General features: G+C 42.3%; 1 protein-coding gene across 1 annotated transcript; it reads left to right on the top strand.

Moving 5' to 3' along the window:
• AZIN1 (antizyme inhibitor 1) lies at positions 1 to 25790 on the top strand. Its single transcript, XM_054273834.1, has 12 exons — positions 1 to 301; positions 5846 to 5983; positions 12788 to 12985; positions 15010 to 15183; positions 15445 to 15617; positions 18233 to 18367; positions 19913 to 19994; positions 20810 to 20884; positions 21941 to 22106; positions 22640 to 22758; positions 22933 to 23147; positions 23774 to 25790. The coding sequence occupies exons 3-12, from the start codon at positions 12884 to 12886 to the stop codon at positions 23883 to 23885; spliced, it is 1353 nt and encodes a 450-aa protein (XP_054129809.1). The 5' UTR covers positions 1 to 301; positions 5846 to 5983; positions 12788 to 12883; the 3' UTR covers positions 23886 to 25790.
• The last annotated feature ends 2015 nt before the right edge of the window (positions 25791 to 27805 follow it).

Below are 27805 nucleotides of genomic sequence, written 5' to 3'. Positions count from 1 at the left end.
GACAGCCCCTTCTTCTTGCTCCGTGCATCCGCTCGCTCGCTCCCCGCTCATCAGCCGCGCTCCCGTCTCCGCTCGCCGCTACCGCAGCCCCCGGCCCGCTCCGGCTCTGTCTCTCTTCGCCTGTGCCCTCTGGTCCCAGCGCTGCGCTGCGCTTTCCCCGCCGGCCGCCCCCGCAGCCTATGGCCCTGGAAGGCGCCGCTGCCGCCGCCTGTATTTCTGCTGTAGGTTCCCACATCCCTCTTTAAAAATTCCGCCTAAAAAGAGAAGACGATTTACCAAATCTTTCGGGCCGTTATCTCACGTGAGTACCGGAGCGGGAGTCCTGGGGCTCTCGCCGCCCGTGGGGGTGGTGGTGGGAGTGAGGGAGGGAAATAGTGGCGACGCCCACCCCGAGCTCCGAACCGGGCCGGAGGGTCCGTGGTCACCGGCGGCGGGTGGTAGCGTTTAGGGGCTTCCCTCTGCCCAGGCCTGGGGCTCGGGGCAGCGCAGGGACGGACGGGCAGCAGTGGTCGTGGTGCCCGGAAAGGGCGGAGGGGCAGCTGGCGGGCAGTACCGTGGCGGTGACTGCCGGGGAGGTTTGGGGTTGGGGCCAGTTCCTCCCGCTGCCCTTTCTCCGCCCGCCGGCGTGGGGCGAGAGCGGCTGCCATCGGCAGCGGCATATGGAGAACGGCGGAATGAGTCAGAGCCGGAGCTCCCCCCGTCCCCCGGCGCGCCGGGCGGTGCGGGGCCGCAGTGCGGGGGCCGAGCGGGCGGGCAGCGGGACCCCCGCGCCCGAGGGTGGCGGCGGCGGCGGGCGGAGGGTCAACGGCCGCCGCGCTAACATGGCGGACAGCGCTGCGTGCGAGCGGTGACGGGGCGGGAGCGGAGGCCGGGCACCGGGGTGAACGCTGCGGCGGTGCCGCCGGTACCTCTCTCCCGCAGTCCTCGGGACGCGGAAGGGCGGCGGGACCGCCGGCTTCGCGGCCGGCGGGGGCTCGGCGACCGCCCTAACATGGCGGATTCCTGCGGAGGGGGGCTGTACGGTGTCTTCCCCCTCGCAGCTGGGGCAGTGCCCGCGGCTGAAGACCCGCGCCCACCGGGCGCTGCTGCCTCTCGCAGGGCGCCCCTGCCTGGGAGTGGGGGCCGAGGGGCGTCCTCGCCTGGATCCCTCAGGGCGAGGGGCTGCCCGATGCCCTGTGGCAGCAGCCTGGGCTGGCAGTACGGGCTGCAGTGCGGGTGCTGCAGGCTCCCTTCACGCGTGTGACCCACACGCCGTGCGCTCCCCCGAGCCCCCGGGGACAGCCGTGTGTGACAGGCTTCAGCGCGGGCAGCCTGACGGGGGCAGAGGCAGAAGTGCTGGTAGCATGGCCGCGGCGTCTCCTCGCCTGCTTCTCAGGGGCCATGTTGTGCTTCTGTGAGCGTGATTATCCATCCGGGCTCCCGCTGCCATGCTCCACTTTTCCCCTCACCTGAGCTGCACGAGGCCTCCTCACCTGTCCCCTCGGCATGGTCAGCAGGGGCCACGCCGAGGAGCGGGGCGGCAGCGCCGGCTGTCAGAGCAACGCCCGAGCCGTAAGGGCATTGCACAAGTGACGCTTTCCGGGTCTGCCTGCGCGCTGAAGGGCCGTGCGGTCACCCGGCATGTGGAGGGGAAGCCTTCCCTCCCATTAGCACTTTGCCCGGGGAGTAGTTCTGTGGTCATTTCACGGGTACACCCTTTACCCTTCCCCTTGGTCCGACCCTTAGTGTAGCTGTAGCAGGTTTGGTGCCGCTGGTCCTTTTGGAGGTCTCTTGGTTGAGCTCAACCTTCTTGGCTTGGCTGTCTCTGCCAACATATTTTGGTCCATTTGGCCACTGGTGTACTAGCGGCTTTTGGAAAGTATGGAGAAGAGATTCTGTTTCAGCTGCCAGCTGAATTATTGTGTGTAAAGTGTGTGCACCTGAATGTTGGGGTAGCCAAAGTGTGTGCATGTTGCCTGCAGTGCTGTTCCCTGTTTGGTAGGAGGTCAGCAGAGTTATAGTGATGGGAGATCAGTAGAGGTGTCTGTTGTGGTGGTAGGAGAGCTGAAGGCACGGTGAGCAAGCGGGCTCATGCATGCAGAAGTGGGACGGTGCAAGTGCAGGTTGTGATGTGGCTGAAGAGGATGCCGGTATGGCTGAGTACTGGACAGTGCTGCAGATCTTTTCCAGTCATCAGTCTGAGCCCATGAAGATGCCTGTGTGTGCTGGGGGTTACCTGGTTGTGGTGAAGAGGCAAGAAAGTGAGCTTAAACCTTTTGAGCCTTTCTGAAGGCATCCCCTGCAGTACTAAATCCTTGTGCCTGTGTACAGGCTTCCTTGTGCCTGTAGGCAGGAGAAGCGCTGCATTTCAGACCTCTGCAGCAGTCTCTGGTGACTAACCAGGATACAATTGTGTAGTCCCAGTCGGTTGTAGCCACCCTGAATGAAAACACGGTGTGAAGGCCAATAAAACAGTGCAGAAATGCCTACCATCTAGTCAGACGCGTGATTGGGTCTCTTGTGTGTGAGTGGATTGGGGGTAGTCCTGCCCTACTTCTTCTGCCCTCCCCAGCTGCCGGATTTTTGTCTCTGAAGACGCTGCACTTGCCCATTATTCTTCCTTGGATAAACATGGGAGGCAGTGGTGTTGGGGGGGAGGTGGGGGTTGTGAATAATGGTGATGGTAGGAGGGGTTTGTTCCAGTCTGGACTGGTCCAGTCTAGTTCTTTCCTTCCTGTCACCGTGTGAACAATGCTGCTGCTGCTGTGGCTGATGCCTGTGACAAGGCAGCCCCTTCCCCGTGTGCCTCTGGCTGTGGCGAGCTCCCTTCGCTGCCTCCTCTAGGCCGAGACCCCCGGCCTGCTCCCCCCATCCCTCCCGCTGGGCATTGAGCTCCAGGGGAAGCTGTTAAACCCCAGAAAAAGGAGGCTCTTTGGGAGGGGGAGGGTGTTGTTTGCTGGTGAGCAGCTGTGGGAATGTTTCTCCTGTGGGCACAGTTTTACTGGAGGCCAGAGGCAGGATTACTGCCTTTCAGCACTGCAGGCGGCCCCTGGACCCGCAGCTCATGCCTCTCTCTGCTCCCTGGAAGGCTGCTGCAGGTGTGTGATGGCAGCAGTGCTGCTGGAAACGATTCCAGCTCTCCAAGTTAAAGGGGAGACAGAGTGCTCTGGAAGAGAATTAAGACTGTCCCTTCCTAGAAGCAGGCTTAATCGTGTAGTGCGCTAATTGAGGTATAATGGTAGATTTCAGCTCTAGATGCTGTTGACGTATCACAGGAGCAAGAGTGTGGTTCATGGAGAACTCCTCAGGGACCTGTGCTTCCTTCAGGACCTGCTCCCCCCCAGGGATCCCCTTGCCACAGTGTCCTCTCCCTGCACTGGAAGAGGCTTACTGTAACTCAGAAATACCTAGGTTTTTTCTGGGAACCAGAGTAAGTTGGTGCCTTGGAGTCTGTCACTTGGTATAAATGTGCAAGGTCATTGTAATGCTAGATTTTTAGGGTTTAGTTAATGGATATTTTTGCTCAAGCCACTAAAGGGTCTCTTCTCAGAAACATGCAGTGGATTTTATTTTTTTTTTTCAAGAAAATGGATTGATGCCTGGTTTTGTAGGCCTGTTGTTATCACACATAGGGAGGTGAGAGGGGCCAGTGAACTGGAAAAAGCCCAGCCCTGCTGGGCACTTTTGGGCTTTCTGCAGGGGTGCGGGTGTTCTGACAGCTGGGGGGTGATTTGGGTCCTCAGGTGAGTTGTGCCTGTTTTTGCTTGAGCTGCAGTCAAACCTCAGGAACCTGCTAGTAGGGTATACCAACAGATGAGAGATAAACACGTGCATATAGGTGCCACTTGAATATTAAAAGGCAAAGCTACCTTGCTAACTATTCCCACAACTCAAAGCTCGGTGCTTAGCAAAGAATACTTTTATACCCACTTTAAAACCCTTAAACAAGGAATGCTTCATTGTGGTTGATAACACATGCAATTTTTGTAAAACTGCGTTTGCCCATAGGGGTTATGGACATCTAACACATTTGTACTTAAAGTGGTAGCCCAGCTCTGCCACTCAACAGCAAAATCCCTTTCTGCTGGTTAAAATAGACTAAAGTGACTGCAATTGGAAAGGCTCAAATTGTTCCATTTTCCTCTGAATGTTTAGAAGTGGCAAAGCTGCACAGAAAGAGCGGTCAGACTATTTTGCATATGTTTGTGGAGATCCTTTACATAAATACCATTTTGGAGAAGTTCTGAAAGACAGAACTTGGCACAATTCAGAGTTAACTATTTCTACAGAAAATTGTTGGATTTCATTCCTGCTCCACAGGAATTTTCATTGTAAACTTTCCTCCTTGAGACATGGGAGAATATTTATTGGCATAATATTGCAGGTGTTATTTGACTGAAGCATTGCATTTTAAGTTTTGCACTGAAGGTTGTGTGCTCTACCTAGAAGCACTTGTGTTTAATGACTTGTTTGGCTAGGAAGGTAAACTTAATTCCTGTCACTGGAAAATTTGTATGTATCAGAACAGCAATAGGAAGTAGTGTAACTACCAGTTAATTTTAAATGTTGGCCACACCTTCCTGTTGTGTGCAGAACTAAATGTTACTAACTTCTTGCTTTAGTGAAAGAAAAGGATAAGCTTAAATGTAATACATATGCATTAATTCTAGCTGGCAAAATTCCATAATATCTCAATTTTGAAGCATCGAGGTTTGTTTTTAATGTTGCATGCTAGTAAATGCTAATTTATGTGGTAAAGCTGCAGGGATTGCTCGGTGGGAGTTGCTGTGAAACAGTTACCCTCAAGTTGCATTACCTCTGTGTGTTCTGCAGTACTTCATGGAGTGCACTAATTTAGTTTTCCAGTCGCAAGAATTAAGTGGAAATGTGTATTTCAGGAGTTTAACTAACATGGCCATGATCTTGTGTTGGGTGATTCCCAGAAGTCAGGCTTTTGTAGTCAATCCATGTAGTATTGCTTAAATAATGGAAGTAGCAAAGATTCATTTTTAAAATAGGTTGGTATGTTCTGTGTTTCATGCCATATATCACAGTGAATTTGTAGAAACTTTATTGTATGTTGGGTTTACATGTGACCAATTTGGTAGTGTATTTAATTGAATGAAAATTATTGTTGCTTTTAGGAGGAATAGCTTCTCAACAGGCCTAATAAATGTTTCCTTGACTGCTTTTATGCTCATTGTTCTGTTTGTGTGAGTGCTTTACCTTGAGTAACCTAGCCTTGTACTTTAAAATGCTGCTTTGCTGATGTGTGTAATAGTCTTTAAGGGCCAGCTGAAATGTTTCCTCATTCCTAAAGGCAAGCATAAGTTACTTTGTTTTTACTGTCTTGCTCATTTCTGGATTTGTCTGTGTGGTGTTCAGTTTCACTATATAAAGCACTATTTTTCACCCACATGCCATGTTCATTCACATTAGAGGGAGTAGGAACGTGGCAAAGGAATTCTAAAATAGAAAGGAAGTGGGGAGGGGAAGAATGCAGTGGTTACAGGGTTAAAAACACTTCTGGGAGAGTAATCCAGTGTTAAGGCATGCTTACCCTACAGTAGGATCATGTAGAGATCTTTGCCATTAATTTTGAAACTCTTCTCATTCAGACTGTGAAAGATAAGTAAAATAAGCAGTCTCATGTGTTTTAGCAGTTCTTTGTACATCTGCCTTGCTCTGGCTCAGAGTTTATATTAACTCTTGAAAACTGGGTGTGTGATTATAGACTTTCATGGTGGGGTGTTGCAAGCCTCCTTAAAAGCACTACTGAAAAGGCATTTGTTACATGTTTTATTATAAAGCTTTTATTCTGTTCTGGCTATGAAATTTATTTTTGTGTGCATTTTTCTCCCTACAGGGCAAAATCTCTGATCAAGTTTACAACTATCCAGAGGGCTTAGGAGAAGTGCTTTATAGAGAGCAGTTCGACTTCAACGCTGAGCCACCTTGGGAACCTAGCTGATGATAGTAGGGTTCCATCTCCTAACTTGTCCATGTAAGTCTCTCTTCATCTGTATGCAGGAGGATAAGCACTTGCAAAAATACAGCTTGTTTTTTGATAAGCAAGGTCTTGGTGTAGATTAACAAAATTACAGAGGACTTTCATTCAGGATGGCGAGGGGGACTAAACTAAGCATTTTACTCACCTAACACATTTCTCAGTGCAATTATCTGATGAAATTCTGCAGTAAACTTGGTAAATAAAGCTACTTTTCTGAATTAGGGGTGTTGGCTGCAGAAATCCTGAAATAAAATGCTGTAACTTCAGTCTCAGTGATAATTCTGAAGTCAAGAATTGGTCTGCATGACTGTTAACATCAACTCATGACTTGCTAAGTACGGTATAGTTTGAGTAGTTTATACTGAAATAGTTAAGATTTGCTATTGTGAACAATAACTCAGGCTGATCATGAAGGGTGTGCCTTCCCAAATGCCTGTCTCCATTATTTGTTAATTACTATCCATTTCCACAAATAGTTGTAGTGGGGTTACAGTAGAAGGTGGAATTTAATGTTGGATGGAAAATGTGTACCAGCTATAAATGCCTTTATATTTTGAAGTGGCAAATAGATATTAAAGGAAAACAGGACCTTGATAATGGAAAACAAATGAATGCACATAGCTGATCTTAAGGAGCACAGAAAACTCTGAAATGTATGTGGCTATCATGTTCTGTTAACTTAAAATAGTTTTATGTGGTTTTTAACAATAGTCTTAACTCAGATATTACAAATGCATTCAAGCTGACTTTATACATTATTTGTACTGTATTACTTTTTTCCTGTCTAGCTGAAGGCATTTTTGTTTGGCTTACTACCTATAAATTATGGAGTGCTTTTTAATGTAGAACTTGCAAGTGGTTAAGTACATCTTAGTGAGCCAGGTCCTTTTTAAAGACCACAAAGATTCCAAATGCCAGTTGTGTTAGTATGCATCCTAATAAGGTACTTAATGTAGATAAACTTGTTCTTTGAAAATACCACAATTGCTGAGGCACAGGATGAGCTTGGTTTATCCTGACTTTTGGCTTTATCTCCAGAGGTTGTTATTTGTTTTGTTTGAAACTTACTGAATTAACTGCAAATATCTGGTTCTTTGTAGTTGAATACTCTAGTCGAGTAAATTCAGTTAACACTGAGAATTTTCTGAATATCACTGTTATGTTTGAGGTGTGGATTTTATAAGGAAAATAGCTGAGAAAATTGCCTCTCCAGTTTGTTTTGGTTTGCTCTTGTATGTGGCTAGAACTCTTGCATGACATTTTGCATTTGAACAGGAATAAAGTAAAATAGTGAAAAGCTAGGAAAGGCAGAAGAATTGTTAGAAGGAGTGAATAAAGTATACAATCTTAAGGTACTATACATGCATCTTAATTTCTAAAACTGAAGAGAATTTTGGCTGTGACAGAAGTTCTTACTCTTGAGATGAAGGCTGTTCTGGTACCTTCTTTGAAATATTCCTTCTCTAACTGGTAGACTCCTGTGCTGTGACAAATGATACAAGGTATAAATTGCCCTAGAATGGAAACGCCACTGGATTTGCTTCATTTGCAGCTGAATATTCAGATAATGTGTATTTATTTTGAGGTTGGATCTATTTAGTGTTCAGCAATTATGTACTGTACACAAATAGAAATGATTCAATATTGAATGTAGTGGTGATGTAGGTAGCAGTGGTGTTTGCCAGGAAATCTGCACCTGTTTTGGTGTGCTGAAGCACAGGTCATTGCCTCAAATGCAGCTAGCATGCAAGTTAAAGAGCTAATTGGTACTTTGTCTTGTTCAACTTGCAAAGTGATTTAATGGGAAAAAGGTCAAGTGAGCTTTTAAATGTAACTGTAATGTTATATGTTAATGTTCCAGTGGAATTAAATAAAAATCTTCTGTCTGAAGGTGTACTTACATTTCCATTAAACTCACTTCCTTTTTATCATTTTCTCCATCTCACTTTTTCCTTCTGTTACACTGGCAGGGGAAGACTTGGGGTTTAGTTTTGTCTGCTCTTCAAGCTCTCACTCCCTGAGCAGTCCAGCAACTATGGCCTGAAGTCTTGCTCCTTTAAAATCTCTTCTATTTATTGCCCCATCTGATTGGGCAGAAATGCTGGAAGTCTGATGTATTAGCAAGGCCTGTCTATGCCAAGTGGAAGCAGTAGCTATCTGGAGTCACTAATTTGAAGGCCTTAGTAACTTAGTGTAGATGGAGCTGGTGTCAGCTGGGGAACAGGAGGGCTGGAAGTTCATAGCTTAGTGTAGATGGAGCTGGTGGCAGCTGGGGAACAGGAGGGCTGGGAGTTGTGGGGGCAGTGGGGAGGCCAAGCACTAACACTGGCTGAGCAAGTGAGGAGCTGGAATAGGGAAGTGAGTGTTTGCACTGTTGTAAAAGAGAAGTGCTGGTCTGCTGCCACGGAAGTATATGTGCACTCAGAAGAGTAACCATTCTTTTGTAAGCTCTGTGAGCTTCTTGGGTCTGAATAATGTATTCAGACTTGAGGAATGCAGAAGGAGGTTTTTGTTCCTGTACAAGATGCTGGATGGGCCATTGTTTTTTCAGTTTCTATCCCAGTTGCTTGCTTCAGCAGAATTGTTCTTCTTACACTGCTCGCTTAACTGTGTGCAATGCTGCTGAGAGAACAGAGTAGGCTGCAACTGACCTAAGCTGTACAGGTATCCTACTTACGACCTTCAGTGGATTTGTGCTGAGAGGTAACTTGAGTAATGCGAAAAAAGACTCCAGTTTCAGCATTTCCATCAGCTGGTTAGTGGTGGTGTTCAGATAACTCAATTCAAGTTGGTGAAATGGTGTCTTGGATTTTTTTTTAAAAGATACTCCCATTGTAAGTAGGTATTCCCTGCACTGAAAGCAGAGGACTCATGTATAGGGAATATATATATAATATATATACTTTTCTACTATACTTGTTCTGTACTGAATTGCTGATGACAGTGACAAAATTTCTTATTTTGATTTGTTACCCCTGAAGAACCAGTATTGCAAGGAATGAGAAAATAATTTGGTTTTAGCTCTTTTTGATTTTTGCATCAGCATAATTTTTATTGATCATAAATACTTTTGTTTAATAAGATGTGGTTGAGAGGCATTATTTGGAGCCTATTTCATTTGCAGAGACCTTTTTTGCAGAGGAAGTTTTTAATGAAAGACCCAAACCTATAGGTGTTTGGAGTTTTTAAAGTTCTTTTCTTAGGCCAAACAATACCTAGTTTGGACAAGGTAAAGAAAAGAAATTTGTATGTGTTGTGGATGCTTATATGTGACAAGCATGTGTTTAGACTCTGTTCAGAGAATTTTAATTTTCTTTTATTCCAGATGTCTGCAGTAATTGCAGTGTTTAAATAGGTACACTTTTATCTTTGAGTTCTTCATCTGGGAAGCCATTGTGTTAAAGAGCCTGAGGATGTAATGCTTACTTCAAAGAAAGCAATTACATGCCTATGTAGAAGTCTCATACCACTTGACAGCTTTTGTTTGACTTAAAATATATGTCCTGGAGCATTGTGCAGACTAACATTTCAGGTGTGAGAATGGGTGGTGTTACCACACCAAGTCTGTCAAATAATGACTTGCAGTAAGTCAGCATTTCCAGCAAGGAGTGAGCTCTGTGCTCTAATGAGTTCTGGCTCATCTTACAGACATCAAAAAAGTCCTAAACCATCATTTAGATTTCCTTCTGCAAATTTTATCACTGATTCTCCTCACCCCCCTCAGGAGGGAACCAGTCAAGACAGAATAAGGTGACAGCAGAGTCCCAAATCCTACTGTGAGGTATTAACCCCTTAAAGAATTGTTTGTCTAGCCACTGTCTTGTAGTGGTGCTGTAGCAGTGCTTCTAGGAATTTGTTTTTTCTTTGCAGAATATTCTTCCTTTCAAGACTGAAGAGATGTGATTTATTCCAAAAAGGGGACATTGGACTGTAGTCAAACATTAGCTTTTTTTCTACTAGATTAATTTTGTTAAAAGGAGAAGCTTCCATGTCTTGGATGTGCTTAGAAAAAGCAGTCACTGTTTAGCATGCTGGGAGAGGATATATCAGGTTGTTTATGGTTTGTTGCCATTGTCATTGAATCTGTACTGGCATATATTCCTTTTGGTACCTGCCTCTTGGCCATAAAATGCTTTTTGATGAATGAGCAGGAGACAAGTCTTGTTTAGGAAATAACCTTTATCAAAATTAACTTACTAGATAATTGTTCTTTTTGTTGGTGGTGGCTTTGGGAGTTGGTGTTAGAGTCCTCCCCCCATGCTTTATGTGAGCTGAGTCTCCCCAAAATTAAAGGGGCAGCTTTTGAAGGAAAGTATACTTCCGCACCTTCTGTCTGAAAGCTGTGGACACCACAGTCATTAACTATGGAAAAAAAGCCTTTCTTTTAAGACTACTAAACAATTAGCTTAAATCTACTCCACTGTAACTCAGATGAACATCCACACTCAGAGAGGAAAAGTGTGTAGTTGGTTAGATTGGGCTGCTTCATTTGAAATACAATGTACAAGCAATTAGCTATGTGTGTCTGGTGAGTGTAAAAATCATTCAGGGCTGTGACTGGTTCCACTGGGTGTGCTGAGGCCTTCCAGTAGGGTAGATCTGGGGTGGAAGGGACTCTGGACTGTCTGCAAGCTGTAGAGTGTAGGAAGTGGCTTGTAGCATGAAAAAAAACCTCAACCAAAATTTAAAAATCTAGCTAAGTAGCACTGTTATATACACAGTAATTCCTTAAAATGTTTCAGTAAAAAGCTGATGCCAGCATTTATTTCTTGGGGGGGAAAAGATAACTCAGCTTTTTGGTCCTCTGCCTCTGAAAACCAAGGATATTTTATGAAGATGACTGTAGTGTCCATCTTTGTTGGACTGATTCTAAGGCAAACTTAGTTCACAAGCTTCTTTTGTTCAGTGGTGGTATTTTTTTAAGGAGGTTTAGCTATTAGTCTCATTCTGAGATATGACTGACTAAAGACTTTTCTGGTTGTTATAGTCTACCACCTAGTCATTGTTTTTATAACTCATTAAATCCTTACATCAATGTGATAATTATCTTGCTCTTCTGTGATTTGGATCTTCAGGATTCCCTTAAATAATCATAGGACTCACTATATATGTGTGAGACAACTATTTCTTATCTGCTCTACTTGTCTTTATCATTCAGCTTCTGAACAGAACTGAATATTCTTGCTACCACTGACTTAGCTCACCTAGCAGTAAATTCCTCTTGCAACAAACATAGGGGGCATGTTTGAGTTGTGCAGAAAGCATATTAAAAACCCTGCTGGCTCCTTTCCCATTATTTGGCATAATGACAAGCAGGAGCAACTGCTGCTTAGTTGTGGTAGTATTAAACTACAGCAAAGTAACTTTGTTCCTATTGTTAACAACATTAACCAAACCTATGTTGCAAATTGTGAAGTTTTTTTTACTGTATGGAGGTGGTGGATGAAACATGAGACTGAGTTAATACCATGGCCCTGTGATAATTTGAAGCCAAAATTATCTTAATTTATATAGTCTTAATGAAGTATTTTTGGCTTTCAGCTATAATGGTTGTGGTTTCTAGAAATACTTTTAATTAGAAAAATAGTTCTGCTATTGTAAATCTAAGTGCAGGTGGCTTTAGAAAACAACCATCACTTTTTTTACAAGTACTATGCAACTTCTGTTGAGATATTAAAAAAGTCTTAGGTCTTCATTTAGAGAAGCAATCTAGTTAGCTAGCTGGTTTTGATCAATCTTGTGTTAGTCATAAAGATGACAGTTGAAACAAAAATGTGGTCAGTGGGTTGATGTTAGCTAAGAAGCTGTTTTTAAACAAGACCCACAACTCTAATGGAATGTGAACTGCAGATTGTTCTATTCATCAAGTAAAGCAAATGAAGGTATATAGTCAGCTGTTGGTAATTTTCTGCTGGTTTTTACTTGAGATTAGTCAGTCTGCATTCTAAGACTATATTTAACAGTATTTTCAGTGTTTTGACTTTGTTGATTTATATTTTGGGAAACACTGTATAAACTACTAACTACCAAGCTAATTTGCAGTGAAGAGCTGAGGATGAGCAAGATGCAAATAAAGTTAGACTGTAACTATTACTTTATTTTAATAACAATTCTACATGCTAAGATTATAACTTTTTAAGTTACTTCTAGCCTAGTGGCTTCTTTATATTAACCTCTCTTTTGCAATTAACAGTTTTAAGTGTTGTAGGCAACATTATGAACAGAACAACAAAATAAATGTCTAATAAATACAATGTATAAATGCAGTGCTTATAAATGAGCATCAAAAGAACTAGAACATTAGTACAAATACATCACTGCTAACATTTAATCAACAAGGTACAAGTTTTCTACAACAAATTCAGGAATGTTCTGTTACAGGCAGTCTTCCAGTTGCACATTTGAATGCTAGCATTACTTAAGATGCTTTATTTGAAAAGAACCGAGGCATTTGTACAATTATGCTGCACTTGCAGTATTTTCATCGTTTGCATAAACTCAGTGCAGATCAGTGTGCATACAGTCTGGAATTCTTTTCAAGAACAGCCTTGCATCAGTTCTTTCTGGAAGTTAGTGTCAGATTTAAAGTACCCAGCTTCTGTTTTATTCTTGGCTTCAGTGGAATTGTTCTATCCATGTCTCTGCCAAATGCAGGGCAAGCAGAGTAAAAACCTCTTTGGTCTTTGTAGACGGTGTGTTACTGTTTGTAGGACATCAGGTGTAGAAAGCTGATTTTTAAACAGCAGCATGGTGTGCTTTGTGCCTCTTTTTCCATTGACACATGTCTTCTTTCTGCAGTTTGTTGCATAATTTAAGGACCCGGATTTAAGGCTTGGAAGCCCATCCCTTGTGTTTCTTGGTTTATGACTGTCGGCTTTGTGGAATACGGCTGAGATGAAAGGATTTCTTGAGGATGCAAATTACTCCATTGGTCTGTTGGATGAAGGAGCAACTCTTGCAGATGTTATTGACAACTGCATTTATGAACATACTCATGTAAGTTTGCTTTCCAGATCTTTTGATTTAGTTCCCTAAGTCTTCAAACTAGGTCAAAGTGTTTTAGAGCTGATGAGCTGACAGCAACAAAGAAACAGTCAGCTAAGCCTCACTCACCTTATTTATAAAAAGTAGTTTCCTCTTCTAATTCTGCTGCTTTGCTGTTTTCTTGCCTTGGGCAGAATTCTGTTGGGGAAATTTGGGCATCAGCTCTTACTGCCCTGAGTGTGACTATCAGGAAAGTAGTCTGGCTGATGTAATTAAATACAGGTTCCTATCTCACTGTTTGAAGAGATTTTATTAGCATTGGGGTTTAGAACAAGCACCTAAAATTATCCAAGTGGATATATTCAGTTAGAACCTTTTTGTTGTTATTTCCTTTAAAATATGGCAGAGTTCTGAAAAACGTTTATGTGAGCCTGTTTAAAGCCATGTTTAAATTTTTTGTGGGCCATCATGGTTAATATTCATACATCTTCCTGTTACCCTTCTCCCCTGTGGAAACTCTGGTACAAGCACATTGTGAGGTTCTCTCCTTCAAGAAAAACTGTAAAAGCTACTGAAGTTTAGCAGCCAACTGGAAAGAAAGTTGAATAATTCTGTGTATACAGTAGTCATTTTTTGAATAAGGCTTCACTCATTTCTTAGGAGGCAGGAAGATGTAGCTTTTGTTCTGTAGACAAAATTGTAGAAAGAGCAAACTTTAAAAATGTTCCATTAAGCAAATCCTGTGTTCTTCATATGCCATACCTGTGAGTTGCTCACTTTTCCCTTGGTTTATCAGAACTAATATTCATGTGCAAGTGGTCAATCAAATAGCTAAATTCCATGGCCTTCTGAACTCAGGTGTAGGATTCCCAAATCCTGATTCCTAATATTCTTTTTCTGTCTAGCAAATAAATAGGTAAACTACTGGCAACATGTCATGTCTCCAACCACTGGCTGGCTCACAGAGGATAGCTGCCTCCTGCTGCTTTCATTTACTCCTTTAGCTCAAGGGGTAGAGGCCTGTGCCATGGATCTAAAGCTCCAGATCCCAATCCTGCTGGTGACCCGTACAGGGGGTCAGTATGCTTCCACCCGATGGAATTTCTATTTGTGTTTTTTAAACAGAAATAAAGACTTTGTATAAAATAAGTCACAACATGTAGAGTTTCAGATCTGCAAAAGTCAAGTGCTAGAATTGACATTTGATGTACAGTCTTGATTCAGATCCATCATGTGTTTTGTGATGGTCTTTAATTGATTTACAATAGGGCATTCACCTACAGTACTTTTACTGAGTGCACATGATGGACAAATCTGGAATGATCTGTTTGCAGTTTGATCCACTACACCTGCATCATGACTCCATAGTGAGAAAGACTATATTGTAACAGATGTGCAGAACTTAACATTCCAGAAAAGTCTGTGCATTTTCTTAAAGATTGTGTACTTGATTCTGTCACCTTTAACATGAAGTCTAGTTCTTAAAATTCCTTTGAACTTCATTCTTCACAAGATGTGGAGAACAGTCTCAAACTTGACTGCCTGAACTAAAATACCATCAGACAAATTTTCAGTAAAACAAGCTATTAGATGTTAAAATAATATTAGTGCATCAGATTTTATTCCATTTATAATAAGTTATAAATTCATTGAGACTGTGGAAGCTTTCATCCCAGTGGATCTTCTTCCCATAAATAGCTGCAGACTTCTGAAAATAAAAAGTTGAAAAAAGTGTGTAACTTAATCTGTGTTTTTTATAAAATCAGCATTTGGCATTTGAGTAGCATCTTTTATTCAGGAATCTCAGAATATTGTCAATAGCATTCATAATATCTCTGAAGTGGTAGGTATTCCCTTTGGTTTTTTTAAACTAGTTCAAATTGCTAGTTGAACAGAAAAACATTATTCAAGGTCAAATCTAAAACTTAAGACCAGGGTAAAAAAAAGGTACATAGTTCTTTAAGACTTGGGATTGTTTGTCTTGACAGCAAACCTACAAGTTCAGACATTTTATTTTCCTATTCTTCCTTTTGCAGACTGGAAAAAAGGCATTTTATGTTGGAGATCTTGGAAAGCTTGTAAGGAATAACATGCAATGGCAGAACGTGATGGCACCAATAAAGCCATTTTACCCTGTAAAATGCAATTCTACTCCAGGTGTACTCGAAATTCTGGGGACCCTTGGTGTTGGTTTTGCATGTTCCAGTAAAGTAAGTTTTCCTTGCCTGTGTGCCTTATTTTCTTTCATATGTCTGCTGGTGTAAATTCATCTCTTTGGTGCCAGGTGCCATGTTTATAAATAAAATTTGAACTGTGAATTCATTTGTAACTGGCTGTTGAAAATCTGTACTTCTGCCCTAGGAGCAGTAGGTAGTTTTCACTTTAGTGGGATAATAGAGCACATCTAATAAAAATTCAGGAAAGATGATGCTGTGCACTTTGTCAAACTCTGGTATGCTCCTGCTTTTCAGTCTGAAATGGCATTGGTACAAGACCTGGGCATTTCTCCTGAAAACATCATCTACACAAACCCTTGCAAGCAAGCCTCTCAGATCAAGTATGCAGCAAAAGCTGGGATAAACATCATGACTTGTGACAATGACATTGAGCTGAAGAAAATTTCACGTAACCATCCAAATGCCAAGTAAGTGTCAAAATCCTAGTTTTGCTTTTAATGTGGGGGGAAATTTTTGCCTGTGTTCTGGGTGGCTTGAGTTGCAAGCAAAGTACATGGCTTCTTTAGTACAAATCACTTGTATCTCTTCTTCTTCTGTCTCCTTTGAAAATAGCTTTTTTGCATCTTTTCCTACTGAGTCTTGGCTTCCTAATACAATGGCCCTTGGTTTGGGAAAAATCTTGGGAGAAAGTTATTTTTTTAGGGCAATCTTCATGTAAAAATTTCAGGGATTAAAGCTCAGGAGGCTGGTATTTCATCACCTGCAAATAACATCTTCCTCCTGCTCTGTTTTGGCTTCAGTGTTATCTTCCAGGGAGTTGTATTTGGATATTAGTGGCTCTGGCTGAAGTCAGGGCTGAGCTACCAGCAAATGACCATGTGCATTGGATCCCACCTGGGGTTTGGGCACACTCTGCAGGTCTATTACATACACCTACAGGCATTTCTACATAATTAAAACAGTGAAAAATTTTTTCAGTCACTTTGGTATTAGTTCAGCTGCTCTCTGTAGAAAAGTGGTCAAAGCTGATAATCTAGCTGTTAAATATGGCAACTTTATTGCTGGCAATGTATAATGGTCTCTTGGACTGACTGGCACTCCTGTCATTTCACATCACATCCCTCACATATGAATGCTTTAGCTTTGGGCCATGCATTTAAGAAATATGGAGCCAGAATGAAGAGAATGTTACAGTGCTTTGCAGTGAATGAAGATATAGCTTTCCATAAATGTCATTGGAGAAACTGAATTCCTGATATCCTTAACAAATTCCTTGGTTCTGAACAGTCATGATTAAAGTATTGTGTCGTCTCCCAAAACTGTGACTTGTTTTGGTGCTTTTTTTGGGGGGTGGTGGTATTTGAGAGAGTTTTTTTTCTTTGTTCAAGACTCAAGATTTAATATTGCTGTTGCTGGTGATTATACTTCATCCTCATGGAAGTCTGTCTGTGCTTTGCATACTGGAGAGAAGTTTCTGTGCAAAAATGTTATGCATGATAAGTAAACTTTTCTGTAACTGCTGGCCCTGGTATACTGAATGGATTCGAAAGCCTTGGCAATGCTAAAGCTGACTGTTAAACCATTAGTGTTTTACCAGTTATTCACTGGTGCCTTTAGAGTTTTGTTAGTTTTTATGTTGATTTATTTCCATGATTCTAACAACCTCTTAGATTTCTAGAAGTCAGATTTAGTGGGTTTTGCTTGAAAATACCTTGATTCACATAAATGCTGCTATAACAATTTGTCAGTTTAACATTGGATGTCTTAAGGAGGGGTTTTGACTAATCTTAATATGAGGTTACAAATCATAGTATGGATTTGAATTTTTCTATTACATTTTAAAGAGTTTGACTTGTAACAGTTTTTTGCTTCAGTTAGCACATTTTTCCAAATGCTTCACAGACTATTGTTTGACTGCAGATTTTTTGAACACAATTTTCTGTGCTAGTGAGAAGCAGGAAAGAAAATGCTCATCAGTTTCTCAAGATGAAATGGTATAAATTAACAAGGTTTGCAGGGCAACCTGTTTGAGAACTTAGGACCTTTTGCTCTTTATAAAATGCATGCTAAACACACCAGGAAACATTTGGAAAGTACTTGTAGAAGTCATGGTAGATGTTAGGCCAACTGTAGTGGCCAGGCTGAGTTCTGTTTGTTGCCTGTCTTGTAAAGAGCTGTTTCACTCCATGTGCAGAGTTTCCTCCACTCATTTACACTCCCCATCCTGGTTATCTCCAGTGTGCTCTGCCCAGTCTGCATGTATGCCATGACAGCACCTCTGTTTAGTTTACTAGATGACTAATTACTTGATCTTATGGGGGTGTGGCTTTCTCAGTGGACAGCAGTTTGAATTTGGGTGGTTTTGGGGGTATGTCTCTAGAGGTTTGGATGTGACTGTGCCTTTGCCCCTCAAATGTTACTTTAACTTAGAGACAGGTCAGCATTGGCACTGCAGTTTGCCAAACCTACCCAAAATGAGGCTTTGACCAGACAGAGGAAGGTGTTCCACTGCATAAGAATGTAAGAAATGGTACCTGCTGCCTCTGTGCTCCACAGTGTCCTGGAAGAAGGGGCAGGGAATGGTCTGACCACCCTACCCCCTCATCCTGAGTCCATGTGCTCAGCCACAAGGGGAGGTTATGTGATATGGCCAGGGTGTGCTTGCTTTCAGCCTGGATGCTGAGCTTAACTAAATCTGATACATGTCTGACTGAAGGGGAACCTCTGGGCTGGGGAGGGATACAGAGATGGGAAAAATCATTTTAGTCTTACTGATGTTATGAGGAACTATGCTTTATTAGAAGGTAACATTATTTTTTATTACAGCACTCAACAGACTCTTGCTGCTGCAAGAGTCTTAGTTGCTGCATTTCGAAATCCCTTGTCCTTGTTGGCTCCATGTTTTAGCCCCTAATTGCTAGTTTTTTCTCTGTACAGGATTGTTATTATTAGGTTGCCTTGATTCATCCATCGATGGAGCTGGAGTACTGACAACATAATCAACACACTTCTGACAATCTTCAGGCTTCACATGTGCTGATGATGTAAACCAACTGCCCCAATCATCTTCCCCTTCTCTTAGGCTCTTACTGCACATTGCCACAGAAGACATTACTGCTGGTGAGGAGATGAATATGAAGTTTGGCACCACCCTGAAGAACTGTAGGCACCTTATGGAATGTGCTAAGGAGCTGGGAGTCCAAATAGTTGGTGTCAAGTGAGTAACTTCATTGTCCTCTGCTGGCTGAGTAGATATTTGTGATATGAGGTGAGGTACTTAAGATGTAAAAGAGTAGATATTTGTGATATTTAAGATGAGGTACTTAAGATGTAAAAGAGAAAAGGATTTTTCCCTGGTGATACTATTTTACAGGGTTTTAAAAAAATCAACAAAAACCCTAGACAAACAATATCATATTGATTTAGAATCATGAGCTTTTGCTTGCAAGCTCAAACTAGTATGAAACAAAGTAACTATTACAGGCATCAAAACAATAGGAAATGAAGTCTCATAAGTCCTTCTGTCAGCATGAAAACTAAGTTTAGAAGCCTCTCCTATTCTCTAACTGTACTCTTGAACTTCTGTGGTAACTTGATGTGTATTTTTCCAGCAATAAACGTCATAACAGAAGTGCTAGTACAGCATGGAATAGGTTGGATAGTTTGAACAAGATGAACATGGGGTCAAATTTTGTAAGAGTTAAGGTTCTATGTCACTCTTTGATCATATCAGGACTCAGATAAGTTGTTGGCTTGCAGATGGTAGGAATGAATCCTAGAGTTCCAAATTTGTACAGATCTGTGGTATTTTACCTGTAAGCTTGATGGATATTTTACTGTGTCTGAGAAAAATGCATGCACAAGTCTGCTCTGTCTACCTTCAGCTGCAAATCCATCACATGTTCATAACTGTTTTAGGAAAGCAACCAAGCGAATAAATGGGTCATCAAGACAATAAAAAAATGTTAAGCCAGATTTTGATGTTTTAAACCACAGATGTTTTGTTGTGTATCTGCTTGAAATGGATGTTAAAGCATAAACTGCAAATATCTTTAAAAAATAGATACTACTGAAAAAAACATTCCTCTTCATATAGTATCTTAACCAATTTTTATAAAATCACGTGCCTCTTGTGCATTATTTTTTATTTAGATAATTTTTAAATCTACACATGGATTCATGCAAGTAAGTTTGAAAAGTGACCTTTGCCTCAGGATGGCATTCCTTAAAGGAGTAGACTTGGAGTAGAGAACACTGTGGCTCGGGTGTGTGTATGGTCTGTCTAGAACCAGTGGACCATATGCCTCTTGAGGAATCCCATGGGAATGCTGGCACTTGTTTTAGCACCTCAGTGACTAAGTGCATATGGCAGTACTTGAATCTCTTGGACAAGGAACAAGAGGGGATTCAGGAGCTTTTGGTAGGCATCAGTACTTCTCTGCAGCTTTGGCACTACTGAAGAACAACTTTCAGCCACTTTGATAGTGAAGACTGAAAAATTCAGTAAATCTGTTGTTTCTCAAAGATGAGAATATTGTGGGACATTCTTAGGATTAAGAGGAAGACAATTCTCAAGTACAAATTCAATAGCAGGCAGTGGTGGTCTGAGCTTCTTTGCACAGTTGCTGTGTATTATCATTTAAGCTTGTTTTGGGGCACTTGGGAATGAATTGCTTCTCTTGCTGTTTTATATGATGAAATTATTTGTGTGGTCTGAAAGCTGCACGGTTCAGTGTATTTACTGTATTTTTATTTCTTTCAGATTTCATGTTTCAGGCTCTTGCAAGGATCTGCAGACATACATTCATGCTCTGTCTGATGCTCGGTGTGTGTTTGACATGGCTGTAAGTACCTCTATACTCACATGCAATTGCTACAGTAGAGGAGCCATTCTAGTCCAATTATATTAGCAAGCCCACTACATTCTTTCCAAAAAATCCTTGGAAATTGAACTTTTAGTAAGGGACTAAATACTGCTTTGTGATGTGTGATAGAAGTAAAACCAACTTTGTCCTAATTATGGTAATGAATGCTGTCCCACTGATAGGCAGTAGCCTTACATGCTGTTTAAATTAGTTTCCCACTTTGGGTCAAGCCTTTTTGATATTCAAATCTCAGTCCTGTAAATACACAACTGGTGCTTTTAGGTTACATTGAGGTTGAACAATTGTATGCTGGCATCTGTTGTGGTATGAGGAGTTTGTAAACTAAACAGAGAAGACTGCAAGTCCTTTTACTCTTCTTACTGCAGTGCCTTAGCTATGGCTGGTAACATGTGGGGGCAATAAAACTGAGGATCTCACTGATCTTTGTGCAAATTTGTTGCAGTGGTCTTGTCACAAAATTTGTGGAATCCTAAAATTTTGTCAGAATACACCACCTGTTCAGCAAACACTGTCTGAATATAACAAAAGCCACAAGATGGGAGTTGACATTGCTGTGGGGCTTGCAGAGAATTGTGTAACCAGCCTCTATTGACATCCCAGTGCTTTGCTTCTAGATTTAATGGAGCTGCACTATGCCCTTACTCCCTCATTAGATGTACTCAGCTAAATAGTTTCAAAAGCTTAAATACACAGAAAACAACCCAGTAAGGAGCAAGAAAATCTTTTTGCATTTACTGTTGTTCGTGTACTTACATTCTGCCTATGCATTTTAGGAAGAGTTTGGCTTTAAGATGAACATGTTGGATATTGGTGGGGGCTTCACAGGTTCAGAACTTCAGCTGGAAGAGGTATGCAATGTGTTGGAAATTGAAACTCTTACTTTTGAAGAAATTGAAGTGTTTACCCTTCAAACTGCAGCTTGAATTGATAGCTGAAACATAGTTAAGTTCCATGTTAGACTGTAACTCAAGATCTCACTTGTTGGGTTTATGTTCTTGATTGATGGATGGTGTAATCCCTTCTTGGAGGTGATCGTGACTTCTTTTTAATCCTGTTCATCTGGGCTGAATGCTCATTTAAGTGTGCTAGAGATTAAATTGCTATCTGAAGCAGCCTTAGCAGTAATAATTCAAGGTTTTTCTTGACTGTTGTTGTCCAGCCAGTGACTCTTGCATGGTTTGGGGCAGGGTGCCTTAGCATGCTTTGGATCATAAACCCTGTTGCTACTGGATGAAAATTTCCAGTATTTTGCTTAGGAACAGAATGCTAGAGGTCTTGATTTGGCTGGCCTCTGACTTGGCCTAAATGCCACCTTTAGTATGAAGTGGCACATAGAACAGGATACCCAGTTTACACTGGTATGTTGTCTTAAACACAGGCTCCATGAATTCAGCACAGTGGAAGTGAGGAGTTGCTAACAGCAATCAGGGCTTTTCTCTCAATTCTAATGGTTCTGTTATGCATCCAAAATATCTGTTAATCTTGACATATCTGTCCTAATATACGAACATTAGTATTAAATAATTCTGTTTCTATGATACTATTCAGAACTGATCATGAAAAGGTCCTTTACCCATTCTTGTGGGTTCATATGTAATTACATTATCTGATGTGCTGGATGGGCATTGAAGTTACTGGTGCACTTGTGAGTCTACCACAGCTTTTGAGCATCAGTTGTGAAAAGAGACTGTGTAGTACTCAGACTCATGGTTCTCAATCTTCAGTGTTCAGCAGAATGACCAGTTTTCTTACATGGTTTTTTTTATAAATTGTGGACCTCTGGTAAAGGCATTTCTCAGAGATTGGAGGGGCAGAGTAAGCATTTGGTGTGCTGACTGGAAGTGTGTATGTGATACATCTGTAAGCTGAGTTCATTGGCCTTACCTCTGACTTCAATTTCCTAGGTTAATCATGTCATCAGGCCATTGCTGGATGTCTACTTTCCTAAGGAATCTGGTGTTAATGTGATTGCAGAGCCTGGATGTTATTATGTTTCATCTGCATTTACACTGGCAGTGAATGTCATTGCAAAGAAGACTGTTGAGTATGATAAACTTCTTCCTTCTGGAGGTAAGGGTTAGATTTGTTTTCTGTGTTATGTCTCAGTACAGGTAACTGCCCTCTGTTAGTTGGGATTGACTAGTTTGTTTATATGTTTAGTGCATCCCCTAATTCTTACACTGCAGTATGCCTTCTGGATTCTGACCATAGGTTATCTGTGTGTCTCACAGGTACTTTTGTGTGGCACTTCCTGTATCCTTACTAGGTTAAACCTATATTGGGTGCATCACAGATGGTGTGTTAGAAGGTTCTGTGTTAGAACACAAAAAATCATGTCACAAAGCAAGCTACTTCCCTGCTTCTCTGGATTTATATTCTTAGCAGTGGTTATTACTGAAAGTATTAATTTTATTAAGCCTGTCACTTAATGTTATAACTGAATTTATAATCTGGTCTCATACAGATTACTCTGCTTGTAATTCTCCTATTCTAGTATATATGGAACCCCCTTGTCAGGAGACAGCAGCTGACTTAAGTTAGATTGCAAAAGGACTGCTTATGACAAAACATGCATGCAAGACAACTTCTTTTTTTACTTCCAGTGGAGCAAACCAGGAATGAGGATGAACCAGTATTTACATATTACATAAATGATGGTGTTTATGGTTCTTTTGCAAGTAAATTGTCTGAGAAACTGAATACTATCCCAGAGGTTCACAAGGTGAGTCCTTGTATATTCTTCAGAGGTAGTCCTTTCTATCCTTGTCTATTGAATATATATTTAACACTTCATACATATATAATTGCATATTATTTATTAAATAAACCTTCTGTATAGTTGAAAATTCTTGTTCAATAAACTGAAGCCTGAATTGCCTCAATCATTTCCATACAGAAATACAAGGAAGATGAGCCTCTGTTTGCAAGCAGCCTTTGGGGTCCATCCTGTGATGAGCTTGATCAAATTGTGGAAAATTGTCTTCTTCCTGAGTTGAGCGTGGGAGATTGGCTGATCTTTGACAATATGGGTTCTGGTACCTTGGGTGAACAGTCCACCTTTAACGACTATCAGAGGCCACTGATTTACTACATGATGTCTTTCAGTGACTGGTAAGGAAACTGTCTTGGTAGTGGCAAGGTTGCTTTTGCTTCCTTCAGGAGTGTGCACTTATGAATTCCATTCAGTGGCAAATACAGAGAAATGCTGAGTGCAAGAATGTGCCTTTTTAGTTTGTGGATTTTTTTTTTTTTGGTCTCTGTTGTTTTACTGATGAGACTAAACTGAGATCTCTGATAAAATGCCTACTTTGCTTTAGGGCTGACAAAGGAAAGCAGAATACCTGAGTGATCTCACCTGTGTGTTCAGTGACAGTTGTCAAGTCTTGTACTGGCTTAACAAAAGCTGTTTAACATCAACCTTTGAGCTTTCCTAATACACATATCCACAGCTTGTGTGCAGTGTTGGCACCACCGTGGGAGGGAAGGGCAGTGATGCTCTTGTGGTGATGGGGAGTGTGGTATCCCATTCCTGCACCCAGGCAGGGCCCTGTGCTCCCAGCCTGGCGAGTGGCAGCATTTCTGTGGGTGCCAGGCACTGGCACAGCTGGGCTCCCTCTGCTGAGCCAGGCCAAGCCATGCGGGGGCAGTTGGCCGCACATACTGCGTGGCACCTGCTGTCTGAAGGGAAATTGAACCTGAAAACCTGCTGTTACATCTCTTGACCTTTTCTGCTGCAGGGATGAGATGCAAGATGCTGGAATTGCTTCAGACACATTGATGAAGAACTTCTTCTTTGTGCCTTCGTGCATTCAGCTGAGCCCGGAAGAACGCTTTTCCACTGCAGCTTAAACAGGCATTAACGCTTCAGTTAGACCTGCAGTTGCAAGTCTGTAGTTTGTCTGGTCAACATTCCAATCCGGAAGAAATGGAACAATCTTCAATTCAATTCATTCTCTTCAAAACTTGAAAAAATAGTAATAGTAATGGGGACCAGGCAAAACAAGCTACAGCTACAATTCAGTGGGGGGTGGGAGGGTTAGTTAATGGTGTCCAAATTTAAAATCAAGTTCATTCAACCCCTGAGCGTTAAATATGCAACAAAATGGATGACTTAGTGGAGATGGAAACCCATCACTTGGGTTCTTCAACAGTTTACATACAAGTACACAGTTTTTATACTAAGGATTCCTGTTAGAAAAGTCTTGTAAAGTTATTGTCTTTCGCCCAGATATATCAAATGTCAGTGGGAGACCAGTGTGACTTCATTAGATGTTTTAGTGTATTTAGAATGTGTAAATTTGTGCTTTGAACTGTAGTTTAATAAATGTAAAATTGCATCATAGTATTTGTTGTATTTGACCCGTGATGTATCCCTTGTATGATTGCAATAAAACTTTGTGTAGATTTTACTGTTTTTCAGGCGAACTTTGGGAGGAGCTAGGCAGATAGCTATAAAGTAGGTGTATATGTGATTGATTTGAGAAGCTTTCTTTTCTCAAGCCATTGGTTTGGCTTTGTGTTAAACAGTGAAAATTTTAAGACTGATAAATCTGTATGAAGTGAAAAGTCATGTAAGTTCCTGGAAGGCTAAAAGGCAATTTGTGGTGTGTTTTTAGAGCATGACCTTAGATTCAGTTCTTCACACCAACCAGCTAACCTGCACTAGGCATGGGTGTGCACGGAGAGGTTGTCCCAGCTTGTGTGCATGCAGTGCCCTGAGGCAGCATGGGTTAGTCCAATTCTGCATGTTGTCACAGAACCTTTGGCTCCTTTTTTAATAGTGTTTGTTTGAAAAGTCTTAACTTTCAACTTTAGTTCTGTATAGTGCTGATTCTAGGGTAGGGCTGCACAAGACTACAGAAACCTCAAATGCTCTCTTGCACTGGACTTCATTTCTGTATCCATAATGTAAAGGTAAATCAGACTGCTGCAAGTATATGTGCATTGAGTAATGAACTGCTTGAACTGGTCAGAGAATTTATTTATTGTGTTACTGCAGCCTCTCAATTTCTTCAAGGTCCTTTGCTTGCTTTCTCACTTTAACTTTCCCTACTTGAAGACTGGGGGGAGGAGGAGAAGGGGCTTTTAGGGTTTTGAAATAATGCACTGAGGCCTGGATCCTACCACTAGAAGGGACTTTTTGAACCCTTTAGTTGGAGGTAAAATTTATACCCTTTGGCTGCAAGTGTACTTCACATGAGTGCCAGCTAGGAGGAAATTTTATTTTCTGACTCTGTAAAGGAAAGGCTTTATGAAACTTAATGAACTTTTACTTGCAAGTAAATTCTCAGTTTGGATTTGTCAGAACAGTTTTACAGGCCAGTTAGGAGATAAAAAATGGCTTATGTGTTAGAGGCACAGTCTTAAGAAACACTGATTACTGTAATTAAATGTACAAGTGAAAAGGGAGTAAATTAAAGGGGGAATGTGTGGTTTGGTTTGGTTTTGGTTTTCTGGTTTTTTTTAACCTGAAGTTACTAGCTGACCCATGTCAAGCAGTGATAAGCTCTTCCATTTACTGTTGAGGTCTTTCTAGACAAGACAGACTGCTGTGTGGTTTTTGACTAAATGCAACTACAGCTGCCTAAGGTTAGATAATCAAACAGGATTCTGTCATATAGTCTTTAAAAGTTGTTTTATGTTAACTTACAGAGAAGTAGAAAACAATTTCTCTATAAATGCAGCAGTGGTCAGAGCAGAAATACTTGCTGTACTTGAAGACAGTCTGCCATTAAAGCCAACCTGGAGTCTGAACACAGTATGTATTTCAGTTGATTTGCTGCGTGCTACTGTTTATGTTGTAACTGCAGTTGGGAATTTTTACCAGCTGTGGAAGCTGGATGGTTTCTGTAGAGTACCTGGAGGTGCTGTAGCCCTGCTGTGCTCGCTGCACAGCTGCAGCCCCTCCTGCTGCCAAGGCTGTGGCAGGAGCAGGGGTGTCTGACACGGCCGGCACACGCTGCTCCCGTGTGCTGCCATGCTCCTGCATGGCCTGGACGCTTCCCTGGCCCAGCCCTGCAGCCTGCCTGCATTTCCTAAGGAAGATCCAGGGCTGTGGTACTGGTGTTGCCAGTTACTTCTTAGGAACCAGGAGGAAATGGTTCCAACTTTTCATTGTGTGCCCAAGCAGCTGCACAACTGGCTTACATTGGATCAGAATAAAAATGGGTGCCCTGGATCCACCACTGAATATTTTGCTGCTTCCTATGTACTCTTGTTTCTGCTTTTTTTGGGGCGGGAGGGGTGTGTGGAATTGTCTGTGTCTCAGGTTTGAACCTTTGGGGTTCTTTTAATTAAACAAAAAAAAAACCACAAAAAAACACCTAAAACCAAACTAAAAGAAAACCTGCCGCCCAACCACAGACAACACGCCCCAAAAAATACTTGGGCTAGAAAACAGCTTTTAATCTTTGACAGCCAGGCAACTGCCCTTGTTCTGGTCCAGCCTGATCTTGCTGAACCAGGACTGTACCTTGTGAGTCTCCTCTTCTGTGAGGAGAGGAGGGGCAATGCTTTCAGGGCTTTGCTAAGGCCTTGGGCAACAGCTGGAAAGCAAATGCAGCCCTAGGAAGCAGCCTGGATGCCAGCAAGGGTGGCAGTGGCTGCCTGCAGGAGGGGTTCAGTGGGTGCTGGCAGTACCAGCTGACTGCTGCAAGAAGCCAGGAGAAGGAACAGGGTCTGTACCAAAGATGGCTTAACTGGCCTGATCATAATTGAAGGAGAAAATATCTGTGGCTGCCACATGTACTGCAGGAGTGTGTCAGATGTTACCTAATTTTTCCTTTTGCTGGAAGTAAAGTACTTGCCCTGAGTTTTAGGGAAAAGCATGATCTGTTGTGTCCATTGCTGAGGGGAGTGGGGGTGTCTGTAGCACTGCCAGAGGGGCTGCGGGGTGAAGGTCTCTCTAACCCAGGACTCCAGGGCTATTTCCTAAGAGCTGGTCCTTTCACAGATGTGGGAAGGGTGGGGACCCTTCCTATTACAGTCCTTATACTTGGAGTAACATGCATATTCACTTTATTTGCAAGCTTGTTTCCCTCTGTATTTCCATCTATTTGCAACTCAGTCTCAGAGCTGAATTAGGGGCATTGACAGGATTACCCTCTTGGCTCACAGGACAAAGCTAATTGTGTTTGTCAGCCTGAGTTTGGATGTGGCAGCAGGGACTCCCTGCTGATCCCCCCTGTCTTCAGCCGGCTGCTTCCCATAAGTTCTGTTAAATATAATCCTTTATTTTAATGTTCTCTTGAAATGCTTGAATGCTGCAGTAGGCAGTAATGCAGAGCTCAATCTGTCACATGTGCATCGTGTCCTGTCCTACTGTGCCATGTCAATACAGCAACTCCTTCGTATCAGTCAAACAGGGGAGAGAATTCAAGCTTAGATTTTGCCTTTAGATCCTGACTATGTTTTGCTCAACTACCTCCTCTCTGAATTCTCTTCTTCATACCCTTAAGCAAACCACTTAGCTATGCGTGTCAGCAGCTTATTACACCTTTCCAGTGGAAATCCCCGGGTGGAAGGTGATGAAGCAAGGAGAAGCTGTGCACTACAGGTCACTTGTCAGTCGCTTGCTGCAGCTGGGATGGCCGAGGGATGTTCTGGGCAGCAGTGCTGGGCTCCACGGTGGGCACCCTCCTCACAGTAACTCCCCTTTGGAGCACCAGCAACACGCAGCGAACTCCAGTGCGAGTAGTGCCGTTCGGAAGCAGCCCCTGAAGCAGCGGCCCCTCTCCTTCCCCCGGCGGCCGCGGGAGCTGTGGCCAGCA

The sequence above is a fragment of the Melozone crissalis genome, unplaced genomic scaffold (genome assembly GCF_028551555.1).
Source record: "Melozone crissalis strain CALT ecotype California unplaced genomic scaffold, PUWL_Pcris_2 ptg000002l_1, whole genome shotgun sequence".
NCBI lineage: Eukaryota > Metazoa > Chordata > Aves > Passeriformes > Passerellidae > Melozone > Melozone crissalis.
The sequence above is the reverse complement of the archived record's forward strand: the minus strand, read 5'-3'. Positions and strand labels throughout refer to the sequence as shown.